At 45.8% G+C, this 15,494-nt stretch overlaps 2 protein-coding genes across 12 annotated transcripts in view; both read left to right on the top strand.

The window, feature by feature from the left end:
- The window catches only part of EPHA5 (EPH receptor A5), a 270,566-nt gene that overhangs the window by 179,377 nt on the left and 75,695 nt on the right, over positions 1–15,494 (top strand). The gene's annotated exons all lie outside the window — the stretch shown is intronic.
- LOC144583721 (uncharacterized) lies at positions 9,122–11,772 on the top strand. Its single transcript, XM_078378223.1, has 3 exons — positions 9,122–10,157; positions 10,284–10,922; positions 10,998–11,772. Exons 1-3 carry the CDS (start codon positions 9,280–9,282, stop codon positions 11,680–11,682), a joined length of 2,202 nt encoding a protein of 733 aa, XP_078234349.1. The 5' UTR covers positions 9,122–9,279; the 3' UTR covers positions 11,683–11,772.

Here is a 15,494-nt window from a genome sequence, read left to right as displayed (position 1 = left end):
ACAGGCTCCCTTTTGTAGCAAAGCATCATCATATTGTGCCTTGCATCATTGCCTGCTATTTAGGGATCAGTGAGATGTCCCTATGTTAGAGCCAATTAAATGGTGTCATGCCGCAGGAACATGAAAAGCTTCCTCATACCAAGTCAGCCCTTTGGGGTTTCTAGCTTATTACTACCTACATTGACTGGCAATGAATCCCCAAGACTTCAAAAAAGGGGGGTGGGCATTACAAGGGAGAAGTCAAGTTATATATGTTATTTTCAGTGGCATCCTTGGGTCTTCGACTTGCAATCCTCAGAATAAAGATGAATCCAAGGTTCAAAAATATGTACCCAAATACGTGTTCATTGTATCCATATCCATATTCAATTTAGGTTTTCCCCACCACCATCAATTTGATTTTCTCTAATCACATATCACCATTTTGGGTGGCTTATGTTTGGGGTGACCAGATAAAAAAAGTAGAGTTTCTGTAGCCATGAGGGAGGGAGTTCTCCACCACCCTAAGTGTTAGAGCTGGAGGGCTTAGCAATTCCACCCCAGTTACCTCCTCAAAAGCCTATCTCTCTCTCTCTCTCTCTCTCTCTCTCTCTCTCTCTCAGAAAATGAGCAGTGATGATTTGGAAGTTGTCAGGTTTCAATAATTTAAGGCAGTGGAATGTGGTGTTCTGCCCTAGGTGATGCAAAATATTGAGCCACCGCTGTTGCCCTTGGAAACAGGTGAAAGCTTTCAGCTGGTGCAGAATACCACCACTTGACTACTGAGCAGTATTGAAAGCTAAAAGCCCATCTTAGACCTGTTCACTGTGACCTCTACTTGCTACTGCTTACTTGCTTCCAAACTACTTCAAGGTATTAACGTTGACTTGTAAAGTCTTAAGTAGCTTGAGTTCAAATATCTGTTGACATCTCTCCTGCAGTCTACTGTATACCTGTGCAGATTTTGAAATTTTTGGGAGGCACTCTGCTCATGATCTTGTCTATGGGTAGTGCTCAGGGTGCTCTTACTTGTCTTGATGCTGCTGGCTTTGTTAGATATGTTTCCTCTTTATGAAACTCCTTCTCTGGCAATTGACCAGGGATTTTCAGTAGTTTACTCATTTAAATTCACCTCTTTGGGGTTGGGGATACTATTCATATGGTTTTTGAGGAGGCCCTTGAGTTGTCTTAAATATATTTTCTTGCTTTCAGTTGGATTTGTGAATGTTTAGGGTTTGAATGGCATAGTTTGTTAAGTGCTTCTGTTTTGTTTGTGTTACTTTTATTTGTAAATTGTTTTATGATTTGTTATATACTTTAAGAAGGAAGGAAGGAAGGAAGGGAGGGAGGGAGGGAGGAAGGAAGGAAGGAAGGAAGGAAGGAAGGAAGGAAGGAAGGAAAGTGACATTTAGTGAGTGACAAACTTCTGACTGCTGCAATATATTATATGAGAGACTGCCTTTGAAGATGGTTTGGAAACTGTAATTAAAAATATAGCTACACATTTGTTAACTGGGACTGGGCACATTATGATCATAATACATCTTTGCTTTGCCATCTGCACTGACTCCCATTCTTATGACCATTTCAAAGTCCTGTTTTTGGTCTTTAAAGCATTTCATGGTATGGGACCAGGATATTTAATAAAAGTCCTGGTCAGCATATATGTCTCCCTATATATCTTTAGCATAGGATCTATGGGTACCCTGCCATGATGTTATTTTGTGTTTGTTTTAATTTTTGTGGCTGTTTTTATATTATGCAACAGTTAAGTGCCATCAACTCAAATCCTACTTATTTTGACTATAGATACCATGGACTCTCCTCCCTCTGTTGATGTTCTGGGAATGTAGAGCTTGTCTGTGACCACATAGGTGGCAAGGCTTATAACCCCATTAGTTACATATGTTCCAGGTGATTTTATATTGTGTTTTTAAATGTTCTTGTTTTCTTCTTTTTGTTAAATCTGCATTTTTGTGATTTCAACTTTTTGTAGTCGTAGGTACCCGTGAAATGTAAGGGATGCAAATAAAAAAAATAAACATACTTCACTAATGCAACTAACATACTCCCTTTATTCAGAGAATATTGTCCTTGTAGAATCAGTGACCTTTAAAATGCAGTTTTTATGGGAGTTCTCTTTTCCTGTGATCACATTGCATGGTATCTCATTTCAAGCTTTTAAACAAACCGATTGCACTTTGTCGGACTGCAGAGATCGTATTACATTTTATTTGACAAAGAAAGCTAAAAGACGCATACCCTTTTTTCCTTCAGTCCAGATTTTTGCAATTTGGATGTATGGAGGATGCAAGTAGGCACAGTTTCATGCCAGAACCACAAAGGTCGATTGAACATACTTAATTGGTCCTTATCTTGCAGTTACACTTTAACACTTCTATTGAGGAAGATTCTAAAAGGATAGAATTACTGCCTTTCTGAAGTACTCCGGGTGTACAGTTACCCCTTTTGTCTTATCTCTTCTCACACCACCACAACCTCTAGTTGAACATAACATTTCTGCACAGCTACTAATCAAGATGTTAGCAATTTTCCTAGTCAAAAAAATCAGGACTGTGAAAATGTCAGACTTACAAAGGTTACAAAAATTGCAAAACAAACTGGAGCGTTACTGACTACATAGTGAGCCACATCCAATGGTTTAACCCCATGAACTAAGAAGATTAAATTTTTGGAGCTGCTATCTGCAGAGTTGCTTTAGGTGGACTTTTGAGGCTTACACATGCCCCATGACAATTTGGACTTCTTTTTCAGTGTCTGACAGGGACGTGGTGGCACTGCAGACTAAACCACAGAAGCCTCTGTGCTGCAGGGTCAGAAGACCAGCAGTCGTAAGATCGAATCCACGTGACGGAGTGAGCTCTCATCACTTTGTCCTAGCTCCTCGCCAACCTAGCAGTTCGAAAGCATGCAAATGCAAGTAGATAAATAGGTACCACCTCGGTGGGAAGGTAAAATGGTCTTCCCTAGTCACGCTGGCCACGTGACAACGGAAACTGTTTTCGGACAAGTCCTGGCTCTATGGCTTGAAAACGGGATGAGCACCGCCCCCTAGAGTCAGACACAGCTGGACTAAAAATGTCAAGGGGAACCTTTACCTTTTACCTTCAGTGTCTGAACTCACAGCACAATCTGCTTTTGAAAATTCCATCATTTTCAAAAGTGGTTAACTCTGCAGCATAAGAGGCTACAAGATGACCTCAGTGGCACCTGTGAGGCCCAGAACTCAAAGTATAATTTTTTAGCTCTTGGTTTTTATGCATATTTTCATAAAGTAGGATGATGTGATAATACATGGATACAAACATCATTATAAACTGTGATTCAGGAAATTTTAGTTATGATGTAGTAGAACTGCTGAATTGACAAAAGCTGGTTTGTGATTGGTCAGGGAACCAAAAAGATGAAACTGTATTTTTTGTTAAATGCCCCATAGTTACAGCCAGCATTTTTCTCCAGAGGTTGCTGTTTCACAGAGACTAGAATATACCTATTAAACCAATTGCTATGAAGACAGAGCATCAAACTACCAAATAAATGCATCATATTTAAATTATCTATATTTTTTAAAAATTACACTTGACTTTCCTCTCATGCTTTTTAAAACTCAAGCTATGGTTTGCATTCTAAATCATAATTAGGGTAAACCATGATTTGGCATGATGCCTGACCTGAGACTCTTATTGTTCCAAACAGACCATGATTTGGATAAAAATAGTAATTTTACCCACCCCCTCCTTCATGTAGAGTTTTGGGAGTTAATTCTGTGAGCTGTATTTTCATGTGATGATGTGTTTAGAGCACACTGAGTTAAGGCACCTGGCTGTGGAGGGAGTTTGATTCCTAACTGTGCCTTTTTGGAGAAGAGTGAGCCTATGTGGCCTCAGGCAAGCTACACAGTTCCAGAGTGCCCCCAGAAGGAGGGAAAGGTAAACCACTTCTGAGTACTGTATAGAAAACCTGAGAAGAATCACTGTAAGTTGGGATCAACTTGATGGCACACTATTAACAACAACAACAACAACAACAACAACAGCGACGACGACGACGACGACGACGATGATGATGATGATGATGATGATGATGGATGCATCAACAGGCTCCTGTTTTGTGGCTTTGGAAGCTCTGGAAAATGTGTGTGATTGTGGACGTAAGCTGCGCTATTCAAAAATCTTTAGTAGTTACAGAGACATGAATTTATATTGTGCCTTAGTCACTCTACAGCTAACAGCTCTGAAGGTGCTGAATGATAACAACAAAATAGCAGCTGAAATCATAATAAAACCATCAATTAAATGTTGCAGAACATTCAGATCTGCAGAGGTTAAAGCAGGAGTCCCAAGAAGGCTGTAAACATCCAAGAAATGTAAAACAAACAAGCAAACAAACCACTCGCCGTCTTCAGGCTTATAAGTTAGAACATAAGAAAAGAATTGAAAAACAGAACTAAGGGTCCACATAAGGGTTTCTGATGTTAGTTGCTCTTATTTGGATTAGTTTAAGAAGAAGCCTTATGGGCCTGGTTTTCCAGCAGAGCTGACGGAGTAACACTGCTTTGCGTGCATCTCTTTCTCCCCTACTACTTGGGGGATTGACAGCTCCAAGGAAAAATGTGCCGCACAATATGCTTTGAAAAGAATGGCATAGATTTATGGAGGATGGGTGATTGCTAGGTATGATAACCAAGTAGAGCTTCAATGTGAAGAAGTAACAGACCTTCTTTTTCCTTGGGCTGTGGACATATATGGAAGGACCTTTGCCTCCATGTGCTGATCTTAACTATCACAGAAATTTCTGGTTGGCTGCTATATAGAAGATGCTGTACTTGGTCTGATCTAATAAAGCCATTATTATTAGAGAAACATATCATATGTGAAAGATGTGTGCAGATGCATCTTTTTGAAATACAACTGCTGCAGATTTTCTGTTTTCATGTGAAGAGATAGACAGACAGACAGACAGACAGACAGACAGACAGACAGACAGAGCAATTTATTACTTTAATTTTGTTACTTTAATTTAGTGCCAGAGCACTATTCTGGACAGTTTACAGAGAGTCAAAAACAAACTACACAGAACTAAATACAACATAAGTAGCAAAAACTTGAACAATTGTGAAACCAATTTTCTGAGTAAGGCCAGACTGGAGGTGAGGCATTCAACTGGAGTCAACATGAAAGGCCCCCCTGAATAGTAGTGCTTTTAACTGCCTCCTAAATGAGTACAGGGGGGGGGCAAGTGTATCTCTTTTGGGAGTTGTTTCCATAGCGTAGGTGCCACTCCTGAGGTGGCCCTACCTCTAGTAGGAACAGAATCTCAGTCTTGTCCAGATTCAGTTTGAGCCTGTTTGCCCTGGTCTATTCAGTACCGAAGTCAGGCATCACTCAAGCATCTGGACAGCCTCCACTGCAGAGGTGATAAAGGGGAGATAGAATTGTGTATCATCAGCATACTGATGACACCTTACTCCAAATCTCCTGATGACCTCCCCCCAGCAGTTTAACACAGTATTAAACAGCACTGGGGATATTGACAACCCCAGGGGCACCCCACAATTAAGGATCCAGGGGGCTGACAACTTGTCCCCAAGCTGACCCCTCTGGACATGGTCCACTAGAGTCAGCTTAATGGTAGGCCCCTGATCCCAATTTACAAGAGCCCGTCCAGAAGAATACCATGGTTAACAGTATCAAAAGCCACTGAGAGATCAAGGAGAAACAGAAGGGTACAATGTTGGCCTCCCTTAAAAGATCACTGTGCAGTGCAACCAGGGTCGTCTCAGTACTCCTTTGCGGCCTGAATCCAGCCTGGCATGGGTCGAGGCAATCCTACTCTTGCAGATATGTCTAAAGCCGGTTAGCCACCACATATTTGATCACCTTGGGCACAAAAGGTATGTTGACGATTGGACAAAAGTTATTAAGATAATCCATCATCAACTGTGGGTGTTTGATGATGTGTTAGATCAGGGGTCCCCAAAGCTTTTTCACTGAGGGCCACACCAGATATTTTTGAAGTTTCTGAGGGCCAAAGGAACAGAAATGTGTGCGCGCGCACGTATGCGCAGCCGCATGCATGCACACACACACCCTGCCGCCCATATGCCCCCACACACACACCGCATGCACACACACAGAGAAAATGGCCACTCACATGCACTCCTACCTGCCCCTCGCCGTGTTTGCGCAATCACAACCTGCAAGGAACGGACCATACAACACGACAACACGGGCCAGATGTGGCAAGACCCCTGGGTTAGATGATAGTTTCATTTACACAGGAGGGAATAATTCACTCCCTCAGTGAAGAGTTGATAGTGTTCGCAACCCAAACCACCATAACCCCATTGACAGTTTTTATTAGCCAGACTGGGTAAGGATCAAGCACAGAAGTGATAAGTCTGCAGCCAACCAGCACCCTGGGCACTTCCTCCAGAGTTACAGCTGGAGGAATCAACTGAATCAAACGGCAGACGGAGAAGGTGCAGCAGTGGTCGTCTCCTGGTCAGCTAAGCTGTTGGTGGAGTCGAGATCAGCACAGATGGCTGCAATTTTTGATCTAAAAAAGGCTACAAACTGGTCAATAGTAAAGTCAAAGTGAGTCCATGACTGACCAGAGAAGGTCAGATCGCAAACCACCCAGAAGAGTTCCACTTGTCAGTTTGAGGCCTCACCAATAATCCATATGCTAAAGTACTTTTTTGCTGCTTTTAAGATGTTGCCATACCTCCTGGTCATGTTCTTAACAGCAGCCAAATTTTGTGCCATCTGGTTCCCTTCTCCACCTCCTTCTCTAGCCATCTCCTTGTTGACTTCATAGCTCACAGGTTATGAAGCAGAGAGAGCAACCCAGGTTGTCTTTGAATGCCATCATTGGTCAACCTAAGCTTCAACAGGATCATCCAGCACGTCAGCCAGATACCCTCTCAAGGTCTCATGAAACTGTTTCAGATTAAGAAGCCTGCAAGGGAGGACCAGTTACACAGTTCCATTCTTTCTGTGGAGGGGGGTCACAGTGGACAGGTTAAATCTCAGCAGGAAGTGATTTTTTCATGACAGTGGGCGCAAAATCAGATTCCATGCCCTCAGGTCACTTTCAGTCTGTGCCATTGAGAACACCAGGTCCAGAGTGTGGCCTGTTTTATGTGTGGGGCTGATGACATGCTGGGATAGGTTCATGCTGTCATGGAATCCATGAACTCCAGGGCTGGTCCCTCATCAGCACCCAGGTCTCCATTACACAAGCCTGATCCACACTCTCCTCATAAATAAGGTAATGAATAAGATGGTGTGTATTATTAACAGATCTGGCATTAATCAGCAGGAGGGTCAGATCAGGGGGTCAGCTGACCTGGTAACCACATTCTTGTCTGGGAACCAGGACATCAGAACATGTGACAGGCAACAATTCATTGCCATACATTTTCCTGAAATGGAAGGCCTGCCTGTCCACAGCATACCTTCCCTGACCCAAGACAATCTGGATAGAATAGTTATCCATTAGAGGCACACAACATCCTCCACACCAGATCCCGTTTGTGCATAGGACAACAAAAACAAAATAAAATAACAAATCCAAAATAAAGTTCTATACCAAGAAAAGGTCCCCAGCTAAATAAAATTTTAAAAGAAAATATAAATAAGTCTAAGACCCTATCTAATTAATGAGAACAACTCAACTAGAGGATCAAAAATAACATAATCTCCCCGCGAATCACAAACAGGCATGCCAAAACCCCTCAGCACAGAAGATGGTGCCTAAGGCTGGCTTTGCAGACAGCTGTTCCATTTCAGTGTCCTTTTTCCCAACCTGACAGCTCAAAGGCTGGTACCCTTTGTTTAACAACACTTCAACATTGTGCTACTGAGCATTTGCCATCTGCCCATCCTCCTTTATGAAGATCTTGCCCAAAGTGGCTTTCACCCTTTGGCCTTTGAATGGAGACTGCTTCTAGTCAATTATAGCCTCTATCTTTGTTTGATACTTTTTTCCCCTTTTGGGGAGTTATATATTTTCACTTACTCATATATTTATTTCCACTGTTAATATTCATTTCCATTTGACTTTGTTTTAAATTCCATATTGTACGGTTATTGTTCTGATTGGCCTCTCTCTTCCATATGTTCCAATTTCATTGAGTTCTTTTTCATTAAACAACTTTTTACTGTGTCAAACTATGAAAGACTTGAGGCCCAATTTTTGCCTCCATCACTTGCCACAGGCCACAACAAGCCTTGAAATGATCAATAACAGCAAAAATGTAAACAATTAAGAAAAAAATCACAGATGCTCATGTGTCCACTTTTGGTATTGGTGCAGCGGGGGATTGGTGCAGCGGATTAACTTAGCTTCCCCCGTATCCTCAAAGCAAAACCCACCATCCCTGAAAGCCTCCAGGAACATAAAACCATTTTTTTCATCTAACAATTTTATAATTTTGGTCCAGAGGGCCTCCTGAAATTCCCTCGGGTACCACTTGTGGTCTACAGCAGTGGTGCCCAACCTTGGGCCTCCAGATGTTTTTGGACTACAATTCCCAGAAGTCTTTACCACCACCTCTGCTGGCCAGGATTTCTGGGAGTTGGTCCAAGAACATCTGGAGGTCCAAGGTTGGGGACCACAGGTCTACAGGATGTACTTTCCTCCCCTCAATATAAATGTTGTTCTTCAACGTGGTTCTCCATGAATCCACACTAATGGGTTAAACAGCACTTGTGCTGGGCCCCTCGGAATCTTCTAGAGCTGTAGGAGAAAAGTAACAATATTTAGGTTGCCCTGTATAGCGCATGCTCCGCCCGCCAACGGCTCAGTTCCTTTTTTCCGCTTGTGAAAGTTGGAACCTCTCGGACTGAGCTCCTTTGTTTTGGCTATTTCTTGTGTTTTATATTGACCGGACTGAAAATCGTTTGTCTCCCTGTCGTTGCCCTGACTCTGGACTGGTTTGACTTCTCTTTTGCCTCTGGCGGCTTTGTTTAGGCCTGTTTTGGCCTAATTGGCCTTCCAGGCCACCCTCTGAGGCGCCACGCGCCAGTTGGACTCACCGATTAACGGTAATTGGCCTCCTGCGGGGCGCCACGCGCCTACCGGATTTCTTCAATTTTCGGTTTCCGGCGTCTTGGCCTACCTGCCTTTACCCTGGACTCCTAGTCTACTCTCCTTTACCAAGTCCGTCGAAAGCTCCATAAACTTCGGGACTCCTGGTCTACCTGCCTTTACCAAGCCCATCAAACGCTCCGTAACCTCGGGACTCCTGGTCTACTTCCATCTACCGGTCAGTCTATGCCTCCGAAGGACAAACCATCCCCGAGGAGAGGACCCTTTCGCCTCTGTACCGCCTGTTCCCGGAAACTTCCTTTCCAGGACCGACATTCTCTTTGTCTGTACTGTCTTGGAGAGTCCCATTCGGTCTCCAACTGTCGGCACTGCAAGAGATTCACTAAAGTTACTCTAAAGGCTCGACAACAACGTCTAAGATATTCCCTTTGGAAACAAACGTTGTCAGCCTCTCAACCATCGGAAATGGAGGTAGCGCCTTCCTCCTCCACCGTGCGGTCAGAGATCAGAGTAGTCCAATCCACCTCCTCGGACACTCTTAAAGACGTCCCTAAGAAGGTGTCTAAGACCAAGTCCAAGGCGAAAACTTCGTCCAAGAAGATACTTACCTCCACATCGACTGGCTCCATCTCTCCATCGAAGCCGGAGCATCTGAAAAAGAAGAAACAGAAGCTGAAGGGAGTGTCGACATCGAAGGAGGTTACCCTTGTGGTTCCTCCTATCTCCGCCTCACTCCCTTCCCCTTTCCTGGAGGACTCATCTCGGGACCGAGAGTCCGCGTCGGAGCCAGGAGCCTCTCTTCCGCCACGACAAGAACCATTGGTCGTTGTCGAGAGGTCTCCCACGGCAAGCCAGATTGGCAAAATCATCTCTGGCTTGACCGATGCGCCCCGGAGCCCTATTCTAACTGGGCAGGCGTCTCGATCCCGATCGTCTACTCCGGGATCGCCGGCCACCAAGTCTCCGACACCCTCCCCGAGGAGACCCGTGGAGCCGACTGCACCAGTCCCTCCTCGACGCCCAGTGTCCGACACCGAGGAGGAGACTCTTCCTAAGAAGCCTAAGCGCCATCGCAAGTGCAAATGTGCTGCCGATGTCGATAGGTGAAGGAAACATCGTCGTCGGGATTACTCCTCCTCGGATTCCGACGACAGCTGTGAAAGACGGAGGTCTCGACGCCGTCATCGGCATAAGAGAGACTACTCTTCTGATTCATCCTCCACATCGAGGGATAGACGGCGACGACAAAAGAGGACCTACTATTCCTCATCGTCTACTTCCACCACGCCGCCTCCAAAAAAGGGTCGACATCGAAAGCGCCTTCTTCCCGACAACGAGGAGCGCACTACTCCGATGGAGGGACGGCCTACCAAGCACGGCCCCTCGATGTCGACACCTCCTGACAAACCTTCGGCGCCCTTCCCGGCCCCGGGTAAACCGTTACCACCTAAACCCTCCAAACCTACAGAGGGCATACCACAGCCTGTTGCACCTCGGCTTTTGGAGGATGAGGACGACCCTGACTCAGTTTCCTCCTCTGACCAGGAGGACGAAGGCACATCAGACGCCTCCTTGGAGACTCCAGTGCCAGCGGAACCACTAGGGTCTGATGCGGCGGATATCCATCCTTCATCCCCATCAGAGGATTTTTCATCCTATCCTCAGATGGTCGCGAGAATGGCTGCTACCTTGAGGATGGAGGTGGAGAAATCTCCTTCTCGTGAGGATGACCTCATCTTTGGGGACATTCATAAGGACAGGTCTCGTCCTGTTAGCCTGTCTTATGTGCCAGAGCTCATGGATCTCATCACTGGCTACTGGGAGCATCCAGCTGATTCCCCCACCTTTTCAAGGAGGACTGAGAACATGTAGCGGGTCCATGGCCCAAAGACGGAGTGCCTTCTCAAGCACCCAGCTCCTAATTCTCTTGTGGTGGAATCTAGTGCGGGGCGTTTGCCCACTAAAGGTCATCCGACACCAACTAATAAAGAGGGAAGGGACCTGGAAGTGCTTGGGAGACGGCTCTATTCAATGACCACCTTTGCCCTTAGAGCCCTCAACTACCTGGTTGCTATGGGGGCCTGTCAAAAACAATTATGGGCGAGAGTGCTCCCAACGCTCCAAGTGGCACCAGAAGACATCAGACAAGTATGCCTTGATGCTTATGCTGAAGCACAGACTGTGTCTAAACACCAACGTCTGGCCTCACGGCATGTGGCAGATGCCAATGCTAGAAATTTGGCATCTATCATCACATTGAGACGGCATGCCTGGTTGCATTCGGCCAATATAATGGATGACATCAAAGCCAGAATCAAGAACCTAGCCTTTGATGCCACTGGTCTTTTCAGTGAGAAGACCGACGAGAACTTGAAATCCCTCCATGAAAGTAAGAAAACGGCTAAATCCTACGCCATACAGCAGCAGCCAAGGCCTTCTAAACCTCAGTGGCGTTCTAGGACCCAACAGCAGCCGTACCAGCAGGGTACAACCTCCACTTACCGACAGTTCAGGCCACAACCACCTGCAAGATCTTCTCAGGCCTCTTCCTCGGCCTCTAGTTTCAAACCACACAGCAAACGCCAGTCATTCAAACCCTCTGGCCGGAAGTTTAAACAATACCTTTGACTTCCCAGTCAGCATCCGGATCAACCACCATCTTACTCGCCTTTCTCCCTACCTTCAGAACTCGTACAAGATCACCCGAGACACCTGGGTCTTGAAAATTATCAGCTCCGGCTACCGCCTGGAGTTTATAGAATTGCCTCCTCTAGGATGGGTCAGGCATACATCCTTCGACCCCGTCCTAGAGGAAGAGATTCTCACTCTGCTACAGAAGCAAGCCATCCAGAAGGTACCTCACAGAGACATCCTGAACGGCTTTTACTCCCAATACTTTGCCGTACCAAAGAAGGATGGAGGTCTGCGACCCATACTGGACCTGAGGGATCTCAACACCTACCTCAATCCTCTGAAGTTCAGGATGGTTACTCTGGAAGGGATCGTTCACCTGCTGAAGGAAGGAGATTGGTTTGTAGTGGTGGATCTAAAGGATGCTTACTTTCACATAACGATCCACGAGACCTACAGAAAGTACCTTCGCCTGATTTTCAAGGACACTGTATACCAATTTGTAGCTCTCCCATTCGGCCTTTCCACCGCCCCGCGGACCTTCACCAAGTGTATGGCCCCGGTAGCAGCTTATCTACGTCTAAGAGGGATTCAGATTTATCCATATATCGACGATTGGCTGATCGTGTCAAAGTCCAAAAAGCAAGCCTACCAAGACACTCATCAAGTCCTGCAGACCCTACAGGCCTTGGGCCTATCCATCAATTACGAGAAGTCTCATTTACAACCCTCTCAGGTGATGGACTACATAGGGGCCAGGCTGGATGCTGTGCAAGCTCGTCTGTTTATACTTCCAGAACGTATCCAGAGAATAAGGAAAGCAGTTCTGAGGTTCAAGCAAAATTAGCGCAACATCTGCTAGGCCTCATGGCCTCGACAACGGCCACCTTGCCTCATGCGAGACTCAAAATGCGCTCTCTCCAATCCTGGCTACTGGCCCTGTTCAGCCCTATGACAGACAGTCAGCACAAGCGCCTCAGGGTCACCCCAGAGCTTGCAAGGCAGCTGCAGTGGTGGCTTTTTCTTCCACATCTGCTCATCAGGAGGCCCTTTCGTCCTCTCCAACTTACCATACAAGTGACAACAGACGCCAGCCCAGTGGGATGGGGAGCCCATTGTTTACAGCACCAGATACATGCTCTCTGGCCCCCACAGGAAGCGTCCCTGCATATCAACCATCTAGAGATGCTAGCGGTAATAAAGGCATTCAGGGCGTTTCTCCCTCTCCTCAGAGGCAAAGCTGTACAGGTAGTAACGGACAATACCACCACGATGTACTACTTGAACAAACAAGGGGGCACGAGGTCGAAGTCTCTCCTGTTTCTGGCAGTACATTTCTGGGAATGGTGCTACCTGATGCACATTTTTCCAGTGGCTATCCACGTGGCCACATCGGACAACCAGTTGGCAGACGAACTCAGTCGTCGTCCGTTTCAGTCCCACGAGTGGCAACAGGACCAGGAGGTGTTCACCACCCTTTGCCAAAGGTGGGGTCATCCACTAGTGGACATGTTTGCGACACAACACAAGAAGTGTCCACTCTATGCGTCCCGCGCAGGCAGAGGAGAAGGCTCTCTCGGAGATGCGTTCATGGTACCATGGACCAGAGGCCTCATCTACCTCTTTCCGCCTCTACCGCTCCTTCAGAGGGTCATAGTCAGACTGCTACAGATGAGGGCAGAAGCAATACTAATTGCCCCTTGGTGGCCACGTCGACCGTGGTTCTCCACACTGTCTCAAGCGTCAGTGGACAAGGTGACATTTCCATTGCAACCCGGCTTACTCAGAGTGGAGGGAATGTCCTTCATCCAGACCTCGATGCACTCCACTTGACTGCGTGGAGGATTTCCCATCATTGACAGAGGTCATCGACAAGGCACGGAAACCTGCCACTAAGTTGCTTTACAGCTACAAGTGGAGGAATTTTCTGAGATTTGCTGAGGAACGTGGGCTACATTCCTCACCTATTGCCTTATCGACTCTGCTTTTATACCTCAGGCATCTTTTCGATTTAGGACTGTCTAAGTCAACGCTGAAGGTATACACTGCAGCTTTTGTGGCCTTTCAACCTCCGGGTTCAGAGTCATCCCGATGGTTCTCTCACCCAACCCTTAAGGCCTTTTTCAAAGGACTTGGCAACATGAGACCTCCGGCCAAAAGACCGATACCTCAGTGGTCGCTGCAGACTGTCTTGCACTGTCTTACAAGGCATCCCTTCGAGCCCATGGCCTCCTGTGACTTGAAATTCTTGTCCTTTAAGACACTGTTTTTGGTGGCCATTACTTTGGCTAGGAGAGCCAGTGAGCTGGCTGCTCTACGTGCCGATCCTCCCTATTTACAATTTTTTAAGGATAAAGTTGTTCTCCATCCTGATGTCACGTTTCTCCCTAAGGTTGTTTCTGACTTCCACGTTAACCAGCCGTTAATTTTACCAACCCTTTTTCCTGATGCAGTTACAGAAGTTGAGCGCATGCTCCATGCTTTAGATGTGCGCAGAGCACTGGCCTATTATGTCACCAGGACTAAAGACTTCAGGAAGGCCCACAGACTGTTTCTTTGTTTTTATGGGCCTCGTAAAGGTTCTCCTGCTTCCTCCTCTTCCCTTTCTAGATGGCTGGTCTCTACCATTTCTCTAGCATATGAACTGCTGAAGAAACCTGTTCCTGAAGGTCTCAAAGTCCATTCCACTAGGGCCATGGCTACTTCTACGGCCCTGCTCAGAGGAATCGACATTCAAGAGATTTGTCGGTCTGCTACTTGGTCCAATGCTTCTACCTTTGTTACCCACTACAAGTTGGACCTCCGGGCTAAAGCTGAGACCAAATTTGGACGGGCTGTTTTAACTTCACTATTCCAGTGACGGCCCACCATCCAGTAAGTGTGCTTGCTAGTCACCCATTAGTGTGGATTCATGGAGAACCACGTTGAAGAAGGACAGGTTACTTACCTGTAAACATGGTTCTTCAAGTGGATTTTCCATGAATACACACGTCCCGCCCGGCCTCCCCACATGTTCGTCACTGGTAGATGTTATAGGTTCCAACTCTTCATGTGGTGGACATATGGAACTGAGCCGTTGGCGGGCAGAGCATGCGCTATACAGGGCAACCTAAATATTGTTACTTTTCTCCTACAGCTCTAGAAGATTCCGAGGGGCCCAGCACAAGTGCTGTTTAACCCATTAGTGTGTATTCATGGAGAATCCACTTGAAGAACCATGTTTACAGGTAAGTAACCTGTCCTTTTCCTGTACAGATGCCTGTAACAGAGATTGTACTAGTAGTGTATTGGCCAGTGAAAACGGTAAGAATTTTTGGTCACATCTGCAGCATCCATGTATTATTTACGTGACCCGCATGCAAAGACTCTCGACATGTGACCCATATATCCTTTTGCAGGGTATAAATCAAGTGATCAGAATCCATGTTTTTGTGAAGGTTACATATCAGTACATGGCATGACCTGAAGATGTGTTCTAAATCTCTGCACCTCTGCCTCCCCCCTCACACTCATACCCTTCTACAGTTTGATAAACTACTTGATCCTTGTAGCAAAGCCAAATATAGGACCTTGAAATAAAGTTTAAGGACTGCACAGAAACAACCCAGATGTTATCTTTGTATTCACGGTGTATTATTTCATCCCACAATTTAGGGATTTTGTGGATATTTTGAGCCATCGCTAATGCAGACACATTGAACTGGATCCAGACTTAATCATATTTGAAGCAGTCCCAAATTAATGGAACTTTGTCATGATTATCCTACTGATGGATGTCTGAGTATGGCTGCAGTTAGATCTAACTTAAT

Source organism: Pogona vitticeps, chromosome 6, assembly GCF_051106095.1.
Source record: "Pogona vitticeps strain Pit_001003342236 chromosome 6, PviZW2.1, whole genome shotgun sequence".
In the NCBI taxonomy this organism is placed as follows: domain Eukaryota; kingdom Metazoa; phylum Chordata; class Lepidosauria; order Squamata; family Agamidae; genus Pogona; species Pogona vitticeps.
Note: the sequence above shows the minus strand (reverse complement) of the source record. Positions and strands in the feature narration are given on the sequence as shown.